Genomic DNA, 12,553 nt, shown 5'->3' on the forward strand with positions numbered 1-12,553 from the left:
GGATACATTCAATACGTGCAGGAGGTAGAGGAGGAGACTTGGACTCTGCGAAAGGTCCCTGACTCATCCAGCACCTGTGCAGAGGATAGAGACAGGCTAGCTTCATCCAGCACCTGTGCAGAGGATAGAGACAGGCCAGCTTCATCCAGCACCTGTGCAGAGGATAGAGACAGGCCAGCTTCATCCAGCACCTGTGCAGAGGATAGAGACAGGCCAGCTTCATACAGCACCTGTGCAGAGGATAGAGACAGGCTAGCTTCATACAGCACCTGTGCAGAGGATAGAGACAAGCTAGCTTCATACAGCACCTGTGCAGAGGATAGAGACAGGCCAGCTTCATACAGCACCTGTGCAGAGGACAGAGACAGGCCAGCTTCATACAGCACCTGTGCAGAGGATAGAGACAGGCCAGCTTCATACAGCACCTGTGCAGAGGATAGAGACAGGCCAGCTTCATACAGCACCTGTGCAGAGGATAGAGACAGGCTAGCTTCATACAGCACCTGTGCAGAGGATAGAGACAAGCTAGCTTCATACAGCACCTGTGCAGAGGATAGAGACAGGCCAGCTTCATCCAGCACCTGTGCAGAGGATAGAGACAGGCTAGCTTCATACAGCACCTGTGCAGAGGATAGAGACAGGCTAGCTTCATCCAGCACCTGTGCAGAGGATAGAGACAGGCCAGCTTCATACAGCACCTGTGCAGAGGATAGAGACAGGCCAGCTTCATACAGCACCTGTGCAGAGGATAGAGACAGGCCAGCTTCATACAGCACCTGTGCAGAGGATAGAGACAGGCCAGCTTCATCCAGCACCTGTGCAGAGGATAGAGACAGGCTAGCTTCATACAGCACCTGTGCAGAGGATAGAGACAGGCTAGCTTCATCCAGCACCTGTGCAGAGGATAGAGACAGGCCAGCTTCATACAGCACCTGTGCAGAGGATAGAGACAGGCCAGCTTCATACAGCACCTGTGCAGAGGATAGAGACCGGCCAGCTTCATCCAGCACCTGTGCAGAGGATAGAGACAGGCCAGCTTCATCCAGCACCTGTGCAGAGGATAGAGACAGGCCAGCTTCATCCAGCACCTGTGCAGAGGATAGAGACAGGCCAGCTTCATCCAGCACCTGTGCAGAGGATAGAGACAAGCTAGCTTCATCCAGCACCTGTGCAGAGGATAGAGACAGGCCAGCTTCATACAGCACCTGTGCAGAGGATAGAGACAGGCCAGCTTCATACAGCACCTGTGCAGAGGATAGAGACAGGCCAGCTTCATACAGCACCTGTGCAGAGGATAGAGACAGGCCAGCTTCATACAGCACCTGTGCAGAGGATAGAGACAAGCCAGCTTCATACAGCACCTGTGCAGAGGATAGAGACAGGCCAGCTTCATACAGCACCTGTGCAGAGGATAGAGACAAGCTAGCTTCATCCAGCACCTGTGCAGAGGATAGAGACAGGCTAGCTTCATCCAGCACCTGTGCAGAGGATAGAGACAGGCTAGCTTCATACAGCACCTGTGCAGAGGATAGAGACAGGCTAGCTTCATCCAGCACCTGTGCAGAGGATAGAGACAGGCCAGCTTCATACAGCACCTGTGCAGAGGATAGAGACAAGCCAGCTTCATCCAGCACCTGTGCAGAGGATAGAGACAGGCCAGCTTCATACAGCACCTGTGCAGAGGATAGAGACAGGCTAGCTTCATACAGCACCTGTGTAGAGGATAGAGACAGGCTAGCTTCATACAGCACCTGTGCAGAGGACAGAGACAGGCCAGCTTCATCCAGCACCTGTGCAGAGGACAGAGACAGGCCAGCTTCATACAGCACCTGTGCAGAGGATAGAGACAGGCCAGCTTCATACAGCACCTGTGCAGAGGATAGAGACAAGCCAGCTTCATACAGCACCTGTGCAGAGGATAGAGACAAGCTAGCTTCATACAGCACCTGTGTAGAGGATAGAGACAGGCTAGCTTCATACAGCACCTGTGCAGAGGACAGAGACAGGCCAGCTTCATCCAGCACCTGTGCAGAGGACAGAGACAGGCTAGCTTCATACAGCACCTGTGCAGAGGATAGAGACAGGCCAGCTTCATACAGCACCTGTGCAGAGGATAGAGACAAGCCAGCTTCATACAGCACCTGTGCAGAGGATAGAGACAAGCTAGCTTCATCCAGCACCTGTGCAGAGGATAGAGACAGGCCAGCTTCATCCAGCACCTGTGCAGAGGATAGAGACAAGCTAGCTTCATACAGCACCTGTGCAGAGGATAGAGACAGGCCAGCTTCATCCAGCAACTGTGCAGAGGATAGAGACAGGCCAGCTTCATACAGCACCTGTGCAGAGGATAGAGACAGGCCAGCTTCATCCAGCACCTGTGCAGAGGATAGAGACAGGCCAGCTTCATCCAGCACCTGTGCAGAGGATAGAGACAGGCCAGCTTCATACAGCACCTGTGCAGAGGATAGAGACAGGCCAGCTTCATACAGCACCTGTGCAGAGGATAGAGACAGGCCAGCTTCATCCAGCACCTGTGCAGAGGATAGAGACAGGCCAGCTTCATCCAGCACCTGTGCAGAGGATAGAGACAGGCCAGCTTCATACAGCACCTGTGCAGAGGATAGAGACAGGCCAGCTTCATCCAGCACCTGTGCAGAGGATAGAGACAGGCCAGCTTCATCCAGCACCTGTGCAGAGGACAGAGACAGGCCAGCTTCATCCAGCACCTGTGCAGAGGACAGAGACAGGCTAGCTTCATCCAGCACCTGTGCAGAGGATAGAGACAAGCTAGCTTCATACAGCACCTGTGCAGAGGACAGAGACAGGCCAGCTTCATACAGCACCTGTGCAGAGGACAGAGACAGGCCAGCTTCATCCAGCACCTGTGCAGAGGATAGAGACAAGCCAGCTTCATCCAGCACCTGTGCAGAGGACAGAGACAGGCTAGCTTCATACAGCACCTGTGCAGAGGACAGAGACAGGCTAGCTTCATACAGCACCTGTGCAGAGGACAGAGACAGGCTAGCTTCATCCAGCACCTGTGCAGAGGATAGAGACAGGCCAGCTTCATCCAGCACCTGTGCAGAGGACAGAGACAGGCCAGCTTCATCCAGCACCTGTGCAGAGGACAGAGACAGGCTAGCTTCATCCAGCACCTGTGCAGAGGATAGAGACAGGCCAGCTTCATACAGCACCTGTGCAGAGGATAGAGACAGGCCAGCTTCATACAGCACCTGTGCAGAGGATAGAGACAAGCTAGCTTCATCCAGCACCTGTGCAGAGGATAGAGACAAGCCAGCTTCATCCAGCACCTGTGCAGAGGACAGAGACAGGCCAGCTTCATCCAGCACCTGTGCAGAGGATAGAGACAAGCTAGCTTCATCCAGCACCTGTGCAGAGGATAGAGACAGGCCAGCTTCATCCAGCACCTGTGCAGAGGATAGAGACAGGCCAGCTTCATACAGCACCTGTGCAGAGGATAGAGACAAGCTAGCTTCATCCAGCACCTGTGCAGAGGATAGAGACAAGCCAGCTTCATCCAGCACCTGTGCAGAGGATAGAGACAGGCCAGCTTCATCCAGCACCTGTGCAGAGGATAGAGACAAGCTAGCTTCATCCAGCACCTGTGCAGAGGATAGAGACAGGCCAGCTTCATACAGCACCTGTGCAGAGGATAGAGACAGGCCAGCTTCATACAGCACCTGTGCAGAGGATAGAGACAAGCTAGCTTCATCCAGCACCTGTGCAGAGGATAGAGACAAGCCAGCTTCATCCAGCACCTGTGCAGAGGACAGAGACAGGCCAGCTTCATCCAGCACCTGTGCAGAGGATAGAGACAAGCTAGCTTCATCCAGCACCTGTGCAGAGGATAGAGACAGGCTAGCTTCATCCAGCACCTGTGCAGAGGATAGAGACAGGCCAGCTTCATACAGCACCTGTGCAGAGGATAGAGACAAGCTAGCTTCATCCAGCACCTGTGCAGAGGATAGAGACAGGCTAGCTTCATACAGCACCTGTGCAGAGGACAGAGACAGGCCAGCTTCATACAGCACCTGTGCAGAGGATAGAGACAGGCTAGCTTCATCCAGCACCTGTGCAGAGGATAGAGACAGGCCAGCTTCATACAGCACCTGTGCAGAGGATAGAGACAGGCTAGCTTCATCCAGCACCTGTGCAGAGGATAGAGACAGGCTAGCTTCATCCAGCACCTGTGCAGAGGATAGAGACAGGCTAGCTTCATACAGCACCTGTGCAGAGGATAGAGACAGGCCAGCTTCATACAGCACCTGTGCAGAGGATAGAGACAAGCTAGCTTCATCCAGCACCTGTGCAGAGGATAGAGACAAGCTAGCTTCAGGATGAGATGCTTTTTACAGTAAAGATCAACAGCTCCTTCTCTTGAGCTCTGATGTTTTTCAAACATTCATGCCCTCAAAATGTTCATCTAGCTGGGAGCCAATCACCTTGCTGTTGGTGGGCAGAAGTCTTTTGTCATGGATAGCTGGTCACTAGTCCATAGACCAACCAGCTCCTTACTGCCAACCACAGATTCCTGTAGACACACCTCTTGGCTCCAGCTCATCTGGAGGGAGGGGATAAACTGGATGTTTAAGAAGGAAATTGAAGGGAAAGTTAGAACAAGGGAAGTCAAGAAAGACAACTATCAATGAAGCAGAAAACTCAAAAAGGGATTATGCCGTAAGGTTGAGTGAAATAGGAGTTGATGGGAAGGGTCAGGGCAGTAACAAATTAAAAATGCTATATATGAATGCACGAAGCATTAGAAATAAGATGGATGAGCTTGAGGCTCTTTTGGAAATTGGCAGATACGATATTGTGGGGATAACTGAGACGTGGTTTCAAGTGGACAGGGCCTGGGAAATGAATATTCAAGGCTACACATGCTATCGTACGGGCAGAGGGGGTGGTTGTTGGTAAGGGATGATATTCAATCCCTTGCGCGGGGGGACCTAGAATCAGGGGATGTAGAGTCAGTGTGGATAGAGCTGAGAAATTCTAAGGGTAAAAAGATCCTCTTGGGAGTTATCTACAGGCCCCCCAAACAGTAGTCTGGATGTCGGATATAAGTTGAATCAGGAGCTGAAATTGGCCTGTCGCAAAGATGTCACTACAGTTGTTATGGAGGATTTCAACATGCAGGTAGACTGCGAGAATCAGGATGGTATTGGACCTCAAGAAAGAGACTTTGTGGAGTGCCTCCAAGATGGATTCTTAGAACAGCTGGTGCTGGAGCCTACCAGGGAGAAGGCAATTCTGGATCTGGTATTGTGCAACGAACCAGAATTGATCAGGGACCTCGAAGTGAAGGAGCCATTGGGAAGTAGTGACCATAATACAATAAGTTTCAATCTGCAATTTGAGAGGGAGAGGGTACAATCGGAAGTGACAGTACTTCTGTTGAATAAAGGGAACTATGGAGCTATGAGGGAGGAGCTGGCCAAAGTTCAATGGTGCAATACCTTAGCAGGGATGACCGTGGAGGAACAATGGCGGATATTTCTGGGTATAATGCAGAAGTTGCAGGATCAGTTCATTCCAAAAAGGAAGAAAGATCCTAGGAGGAGGCATGGGTGGCCGTGGCTGACGAGGGAAGTTAAGAAACATATAAAGTTAAAATAGAAAAAGTATAACATAGCAAAGATAAGTGGGAAAACGGAGGACTGGGAAACTTTTAAAGAACAACAGAGGATTACTAAGAAGGAAATACGCAGAGAAAAAATGAAGTACGAAGGTAAACTGGCCAATAATATAAAGGAGGATAATAAAAGTTTTTTTAGGTATGTGAAAGGCAAAATAATGGTTAAGACTAAAATTGGGCCCTTGAAGACAGAAACAGGGGAATATATTACGGGGAACAAAGAAATGGCAGAAGAATTGAATTGGTACTTCAGATCTGTGTTCACTGGGGAAGACACAAGCAATCTCCCTGAAGTAACAGTGGCTGAAGGACCTGAACTTAAGGGAATTTATATTTGTCAGGAATTGGTGTTGGCGAGACTGTTAGGTCTGAAGCTTGATAGTGTACATCCCAGGGTACTGATGGTGTACATCCCAGGGTACTGAAGGAGGTGGCTCGAGAAATCGTGGATGCGTTGGTGATTATTTTCCAGAGTTCGATAGATTCGGGATCAGTTCCTGTGGATTGGAGGGCGGCAAATGTTATACCACTTTTTAAGAAAGAGAGAAAGCAGGAAATTATAGACCAGCTAGTCTGACCTCAGTGGTGGGAAAGATGCTGGAGTCTATTATAAAGGATGAAATTACGACACATCTGGCTAGTAGTAACAGGATAGGTCAGAGTCAGCATGGATTTATGAAGGGGAAATCATGCTTGACTAATCTTCTGGAATTTTTTGAGGATGTAACTCTGAAGATGGACGAGGGAGATCCAGTAGATGTAGTGTACCTGGACTTGCAGAAAGCTTTTGATAAAGTCCCACATAGGAGGTAGTGAGCAAAATTAGGCGCATGGTATTGAGGGCAAAGTGCTAACTTGAATTGAAAGTTGGTTGGCTGACAGGAAACAAAGAGTAGTGATAAACGGCTCCATTTCGGAATGGCAGGCAGTGACCAGTGGTGTACCGCAGGGATCAGTGCTGGGACCGCAGCTTTTTACAATATATATTAATGATATAGAAGATGGTATTAGTAATAACATTAGCAAATTTGCTGATGATACTAAGCTGGATGGCAGGGTGAAATGTGATGAGGATGTTAGGAGATTACAGGGTGATCTGGACAGGTTAGTTGAGTGGTCAGATGCATGGCAGATGCAGTTTAATGTGGATAAATGTATGGTTATCCACTTTGGTGACAAGAACAGGAAGGCAGATTACTACCTAAATGGAATCCATTTAGATAAAGGAGCAGTACAGAGAGATCTGGGTGTTCTTGTACACCAGTCAATGAAGGTAAGCATGCAGGTGCAGCAGGTAGTGAAGAAGGCTGATAGCATGCTGGCCTTCATAACAAGATGGATTGAGTATAGAAGCAAAGAGGTTCTTCTGCAGCTGTACAGGGCCCTGGTGAGACCACACCTGGAGTGTTGTATGCAGTTCTAGTGTCCAAATTTGAGGAAAGACATTCTGGCTATTGAGGGAGTGCAGCGTAGGTTCACGAGGTCAATTCCTGGAATGGCGGGACTACCTTACGCTGAAAGACTGGAGCGACTGGGCTTGTATACCCTTGAGTTTCGAAGACTGAGAGGGGATCTGATTGAGACATATAAGATTATTAAAGGATTGGACAGTCTGGAGGCAGGAAACATGTTTCCGCTGATGGGTGAATGCCGAACCAGAGGACACAGCTTAAAAATACGGGGTAGACCATTTAGGACAGAGATGAGGAGAAACTTCTTCACCCAGAGAGTGGTGGCTGTGTGGAATGCTCTGCCCCAGAGGGCAGTGGAGGCCCAGTCTCTGGACTCATTTAACAAAGAGTTGGATAGAGCTCTCAAAGATAGTGGAATCAAGGGTTATGGAGATAAGGCAGGAACAGGATACTGATTAAGGATGATCAGCCATGATCATATTGAATGGTGGTGCAGGCTCGAAGGGCAGAATGGCCTACTCCTGCACCTATTGTCTATTATCTGCAAACTCTGCTTTCACTATGATAGGCCACAGGTACTGGAACGGCATTAGGCCATTCAGCCCAACCAATCTGCTCTGCTGTTCAATCATGGATAGTATTTTTCTCATCCCGAAAATGCATAACCTCTCACTTTCCCACATGGGATTCCACCTGCCCCTTCTTTGCCCACTCTCCCAGCCTCTCCAAGTCCTTCTGTAGCCTCCCTGCTACCTCAACATAACTTGTCCCTCCACCTACCTTTGTGTCACCTGCAAAAGTAGCAACAGTGCCCTCAGTTCCTTCATCCAGATTGTTAAAGTATGATGTGAATAGCTGTGATCCCAACACTGAGCCCTGCAGAAATCCATGAGTCACTGAATACCAACCTGAGAAAGACCCCTGTCTCCCTGCTCTACCTCTGCCAGTCAGCCAATCCTCTCACCACGCCAGTACTGGCCCCAACACCACAGACTGGTATTTAGCAGCCTCCTGTGTGGCGCCTTGTCAAGGGTCATTTGGAAATGCTACTTGAACAAGCAGCTGTGTAAATAGTGCTAATAGTGAGGATCAAGGACTTTGCTTTTAAAAGGTGCAGCAATCCTTCAACAATTCTTTCCCCATTTCAGACCATAAGCAAAAGTACAGAGATATAAAAAATGCAGTCTTTCCATCTTTCTCTGTCAATTACCATTTCTTTGGCTTCTCACTCACAGTGTTTTAATGTTGGTCACCGCTCACAGCTCACAGGAATCAAGCATTCCCTTGGAACCTTGTACACTTCATCAACTGATAAAAGCATCAAGGTAAGCTTGAGGGGGTTATTGAGTATCTGATCCTTGGCACTGACGTGGTATGTAGTGATCGTTGGTTTCCTCAATATCCCCACGTTGTATTCTATGTACTTGTTGGAGTACACTGGCTTCGAGATGGGTATACAGTCCAGGCTGTGGTCACTGGTCATCTGATTCACATCAATCGAGACTGACCTGCAGTTTAACTGCATCTAGCTGTTCTCCCATATCGTGTTTATCAACCATTGGACCTCCCACCATCCAGAGGGATTGCAGAAGTGAAATGCAATTTCTGGGGTCCCCTTCCTGTGATCATGTGCTTCATCTGTTCACTCCTAAATGGTCTCATGCTCCCCTGACTACAGTTTCCTCTTATTCTGAGTTACTTTACCATTTGAACACCTACTTCCAGCTGACCACTCTCTGTACCTTTGCCATGTTAGAGCTGGTACACAGCTCCAGTGTGTGGAATGTTGGTGGTTGATTCACCATGTACGTTTATTGTCTGTGTTAATCAGGAGCTGATATCTGTCTCTCTCCTTTTCCAGGTACATGTGCCAACAGAGCCCCCACACACAATTTGCACTTTACCACACGTTGATGTAATGAATGGGGTGAGTATGTTGAGTGGATTGTGTGCTGGGGGAATGACGTGAGTTTGGAGTTGCCATTTCCTACCATGAGTGCTCCTTGTTGGGGCCATAACCCTCCTGACCCTGGGGTAGGTTTGTGGACTCTGTTTTACCAATGGCCCAGAAAACGTTTCCCCCCCCCCCAGCCTTTCAGAAAGTGTTGGAATTCAAGGAGGGGCTTGGATCGGGCATGGCTCTGTGGTCTGTCAGCTCTGACAGTGCTTGTTGCAAGGGGATCTGAGTTAGGATTAAATGCTACAGAATCCTGGGGAGACCTCCCCTGGAGAAGTGTTGACTCTGAAACTCCTTGTGTAACGAGGGGTCTACCTTCTGTAGCCACAGTGCACCAGATATCCACCAGATTCAAATAAAACAAAACCAAGTAAAGAACCCCAGAGGATGATGATCTAAAACAAACACTAAGAATGTTGGAGAAACTCAGCAGGTCTGGCAACATCCGTGGAGAGAGATACAGAGTTACTGTTTCAGGTCTGGTGACCCTTCCTCAAACCTGGAATCTCAGAATAATCCCGGGGATGGAGGATTGTTTTATGGGGAGAGATTTGAGCAAACTAGGTCTGTTGGGAGCTTTGAAGAATGGGAGATGCTTTCATTGAAACTTACAAAATCCTTACAGGCTGGATGTAGTTAGGATGCCCCCACGGACTGGCCTCGTTAGAACCGGGGAGGGGGGGGAGGAATCATCTCAGGACAATGTAGGCCGTTAAAGACTGAGATGAGGAATTCACCCGCTCAGATGGTAGTGACCCTTTGAGAGTGTCCACTCCGGAAGTGTGGAAGCTCAATCCTTGAGTACATTCAAGACAGCAATCGATGGGTTTCTAGAAAATATTGGCCTTGGTGTCACAGCCCGCGATAATGCGTGGCTAGGCTGGCTTGATGGACTGAATGGCACACCCATGTTACAAAGACTGACCAGAGAAGGTATAATCAGGAAGCACCAAATGCCCTCAAGCAGATTGTCTTTACCCCTGGCATTCTCACTCTGAGGGGTCTGTGCCCCTTGGCTATCTTGCCTTGAGGTGAGGGGAGAGAGAGCCGTTCTGTTGCATTGGGAGGGCAGGGGGCTGTGTGTTTGAAGGAATGTTGGAAAGCATTGGGGTAATGGTGACCTTGATGTTTTTCAGATCAGTGTGGAGGGAGACATCTTGGCAGCTGCTTCTGGATCGATGTCTGTGGAAATCTGGAGGAGCATAAAGTGACCAAGAGACTGGTTTGAGTTTGGAGTGTGGTTCGGGTTCCTAAGGGACACTCGGTTGTCAGACCACCCCACCTTTACCAGGGCTGCAAGCAGGCGACTGGTGCTCTTGGCAGGAGGGGGTGGTTCCCCCTCTTAAACACACCTACTCATGTCATGTGACTGCAAACTCCTCCCTCCTGCCAAATGTCCTAATGCATTAAATTCCTATTGATCGAGACACTTTATACATTAATATTGTTATGGTCGTCACTTGCATCCCACACTTCCATGGTGACGGTGGAAGGTGCTGGTACTGTAGAATTGAGTGCCCATGGCCAGTGAATTGGGCCACAGTTTTCCTTCAGCCTCTGTCCTGGGGTGAGTTTCTGGAAAGCTCTGACTGTTTATCCCTTTGTGAGCCAGTGCACTCCCACAACCAAGCAGAGACAGTACAATGTGTCTGTGGAACGGTTGACCCACAGATCTTGCTGCTGTGTGATTGAGAAAATAACACATTTCACAGGGTTAACACTAGCCATTGGGTCAGTGCCACTCACTGAGACCTGTCGTGAGTATTAAACCTGCAGCACTGACTGGTGGTTAAGCTGAGCACTGGTAAGTGGTAATCTCCCAATGTCATGGCAACTACACCGTGTAGACCCACCCCCCGATCCAGGTCAGGTCCCTGTGATGGGGTTTGGGCTGTAGTTTTTGGCAGCCTGTGCTCTGTAAGTTGGTGATATCAACAGGAACCTCAGGTGCTGCAGTTCCCCATCTGTCGGATTTCTCAGGCTGGTGTCACAGCCCAAGATAATGCATGTTCAAATCCCTCTCACAGCTTCGGTGCTCATATCCATGAGCCGAGCCGAGCCAAGCCAAGGGAGTACGGTGCTGCCAGAGCCGCCATTAGGTTGAGATGTGAATCAGAGGTGCTGGGTTTCCAGTTGCGTGGATGTAGATGATCCCAAACACTACATTACAAAGGAGTTAAATAATGACTTTTTAAACAGTTGTGAAATGTTGACATGAAAACATGCACACGTCCTGACGAAACATATATCCCTGAACCAACATCACGAAAACAGATTCTCTGGTGATTTACCTCATTGCTGTTTGTGGAATCTTGCTGTTCAAATTGGCTGCTGTGTTTCCAGAGTTACCAAAGTGAGTGTGTTTGAAAAGTACTTTGTGAGCTTGTAAACATTGTGATTAGAAATGCAAGTTTTATTCTTTTAATATTTGCTGACCTGGAGCATTCCTTTGTTGCCGTTGTGAGATTGACTGGATTTACTACTGTGTTTCTGGAGCAGAAATACAATTTAATTAAGGTATAACCTCTCTAACACGACGAGGCACTGAGGCACAGGTCGGGTTTGTCCCCTCTCCATATGTATCATGTTACAAATGGAGAGAGGGAGAAGTGTTTGTTTAAAGACACAGGCACCCAGTATTCTCTCTCATCCACAGAGCAGCAGCTCAACAAAAAAAGCAGCGTTGCACAAATGGCAGAAAATTACTTGAACTGGGAGAATATTAATTAATAAAGGTAAAAGATGTGAACAGCTGACACGGTGAATCAGATTCTGTTCCTGTGGCAGAAAGGGCAAAAATTCCCACATGAATCCGAAGTTCAGAATTCGGGTTTTTTTCCAGAAACTTGAACAAAATCCAGAAAAACAGTCTCGTGTGGAATACGATGAGAGTGCTGCACTGTCTGAGGGTCAGTGCTGAGGGAGTGGGCACTGTCTGAGGGTCAGTGCTGAGGGAGTGGGCACTGTCTGAGGGTCAGTGCTGAGGGAGTGGGCACTGTCGGAGGGTCAGTGCTGAGGGAGTGGGCACTGTCGGAGGGTCAGTGCTGACGGAGTGGGCACTGTCGGAGGGTCAGTGCTGACGGAGTGGGCACTGTCGGAGGGTCAGTGCTGACGGAGTGGGCACTGTCGGAGGGTCAGTGCTGAGGGAGTGGGCACTGTCGGAGGGTCAGTGCTGAGGGAGTGGGCACTGTCGGAGGGTCAGTGCTGAGGGAGTGGGCACTGTCGGAGGGTCAGTGCTGAGGGAGTGCCGCACTGTCGGAGGGTCAGTGCTGAGGGAGTGGGCACTGTCGGAGGGTCAGTGCTGAGGGAGTGGGCACTGTGGGAGGGTCAGTGCTGAGGGAGTGGGCACTGTGGGAGGGTCAGTGCTGAGGGAGTGGGCAGTGTCAGAGGGTCAGTGCTGAGGGAGTGGGCACTGTCAGAGGGTCAGTGCTGAGGGAGCGCCGCACTGTCAGAGGGTCAGTGCTGAGGGAGTGGGCACTGTGGGAGGGTCAGTGCTGAGGGAGTGGGCACTGTCGGAGGGTCAGT

The 12,553-nt window shown here is 49.5% G+C and overlaps 1 protein-coding gene across 6 annotated transcripts in view; it reads left to right on the plus strand.

Moving 5' to 3' along the window:
* fbxw9 (F-box and WD repeat domain containing 9) overlaps positions 1 to 11,784 on the plus strand; it is a 30,712-nt gene extending 18,928 nt beyond the window's left edge. For 5 of the 6 annotated variants that reach the window (XM_043695076.2, XM_087983500.1, XM_043695078.2 and 2 more), the window contains 3 exons: positions 8,307 to 8,396; positions 8,933 to 8,998; positions 10,165 to 11,784. In XM_043695076.2, the coding sequence (XP_043551011.1) occupies positions 8,307 to 8,396; positions 8,933 to 8,998; positions 10,165 to 10,239 (231 nt within the window). In that variant the 3' untranslated portion in view covers positions 10,240 to 11,784. The remainder of the gene's footprint in view (positions 1 to 8,306; positions 8,397 to 8,932; positions 8,999 to 10,164) is intronic. The other variant, XM_043695083.2, reaches the window with a different exon arrangement.
* The last annotated feature ends 769 nt before the right edge of the window (positions 11,785 to 12,553 follow it).

The sequence above is a fragment of the Chiloscyllium plagiosum genome, unplaced genomic scaffold, assembly GCF_037043375.1.
Source record: "Chiloscyllium plagiosum isolate Xiang-an unplaced genomic scaffold, Cpla_swu_hap1 HiC_scaffold_45, whole genome shotgun sequence".
Lineage (NCBI taxonomy): Eukaryota > Metazoa > Chordata > Chondrichthyes > Orectolobiformes > Hemiscylliidae > Chiloscyllium > Chiloscyllium plagiosum.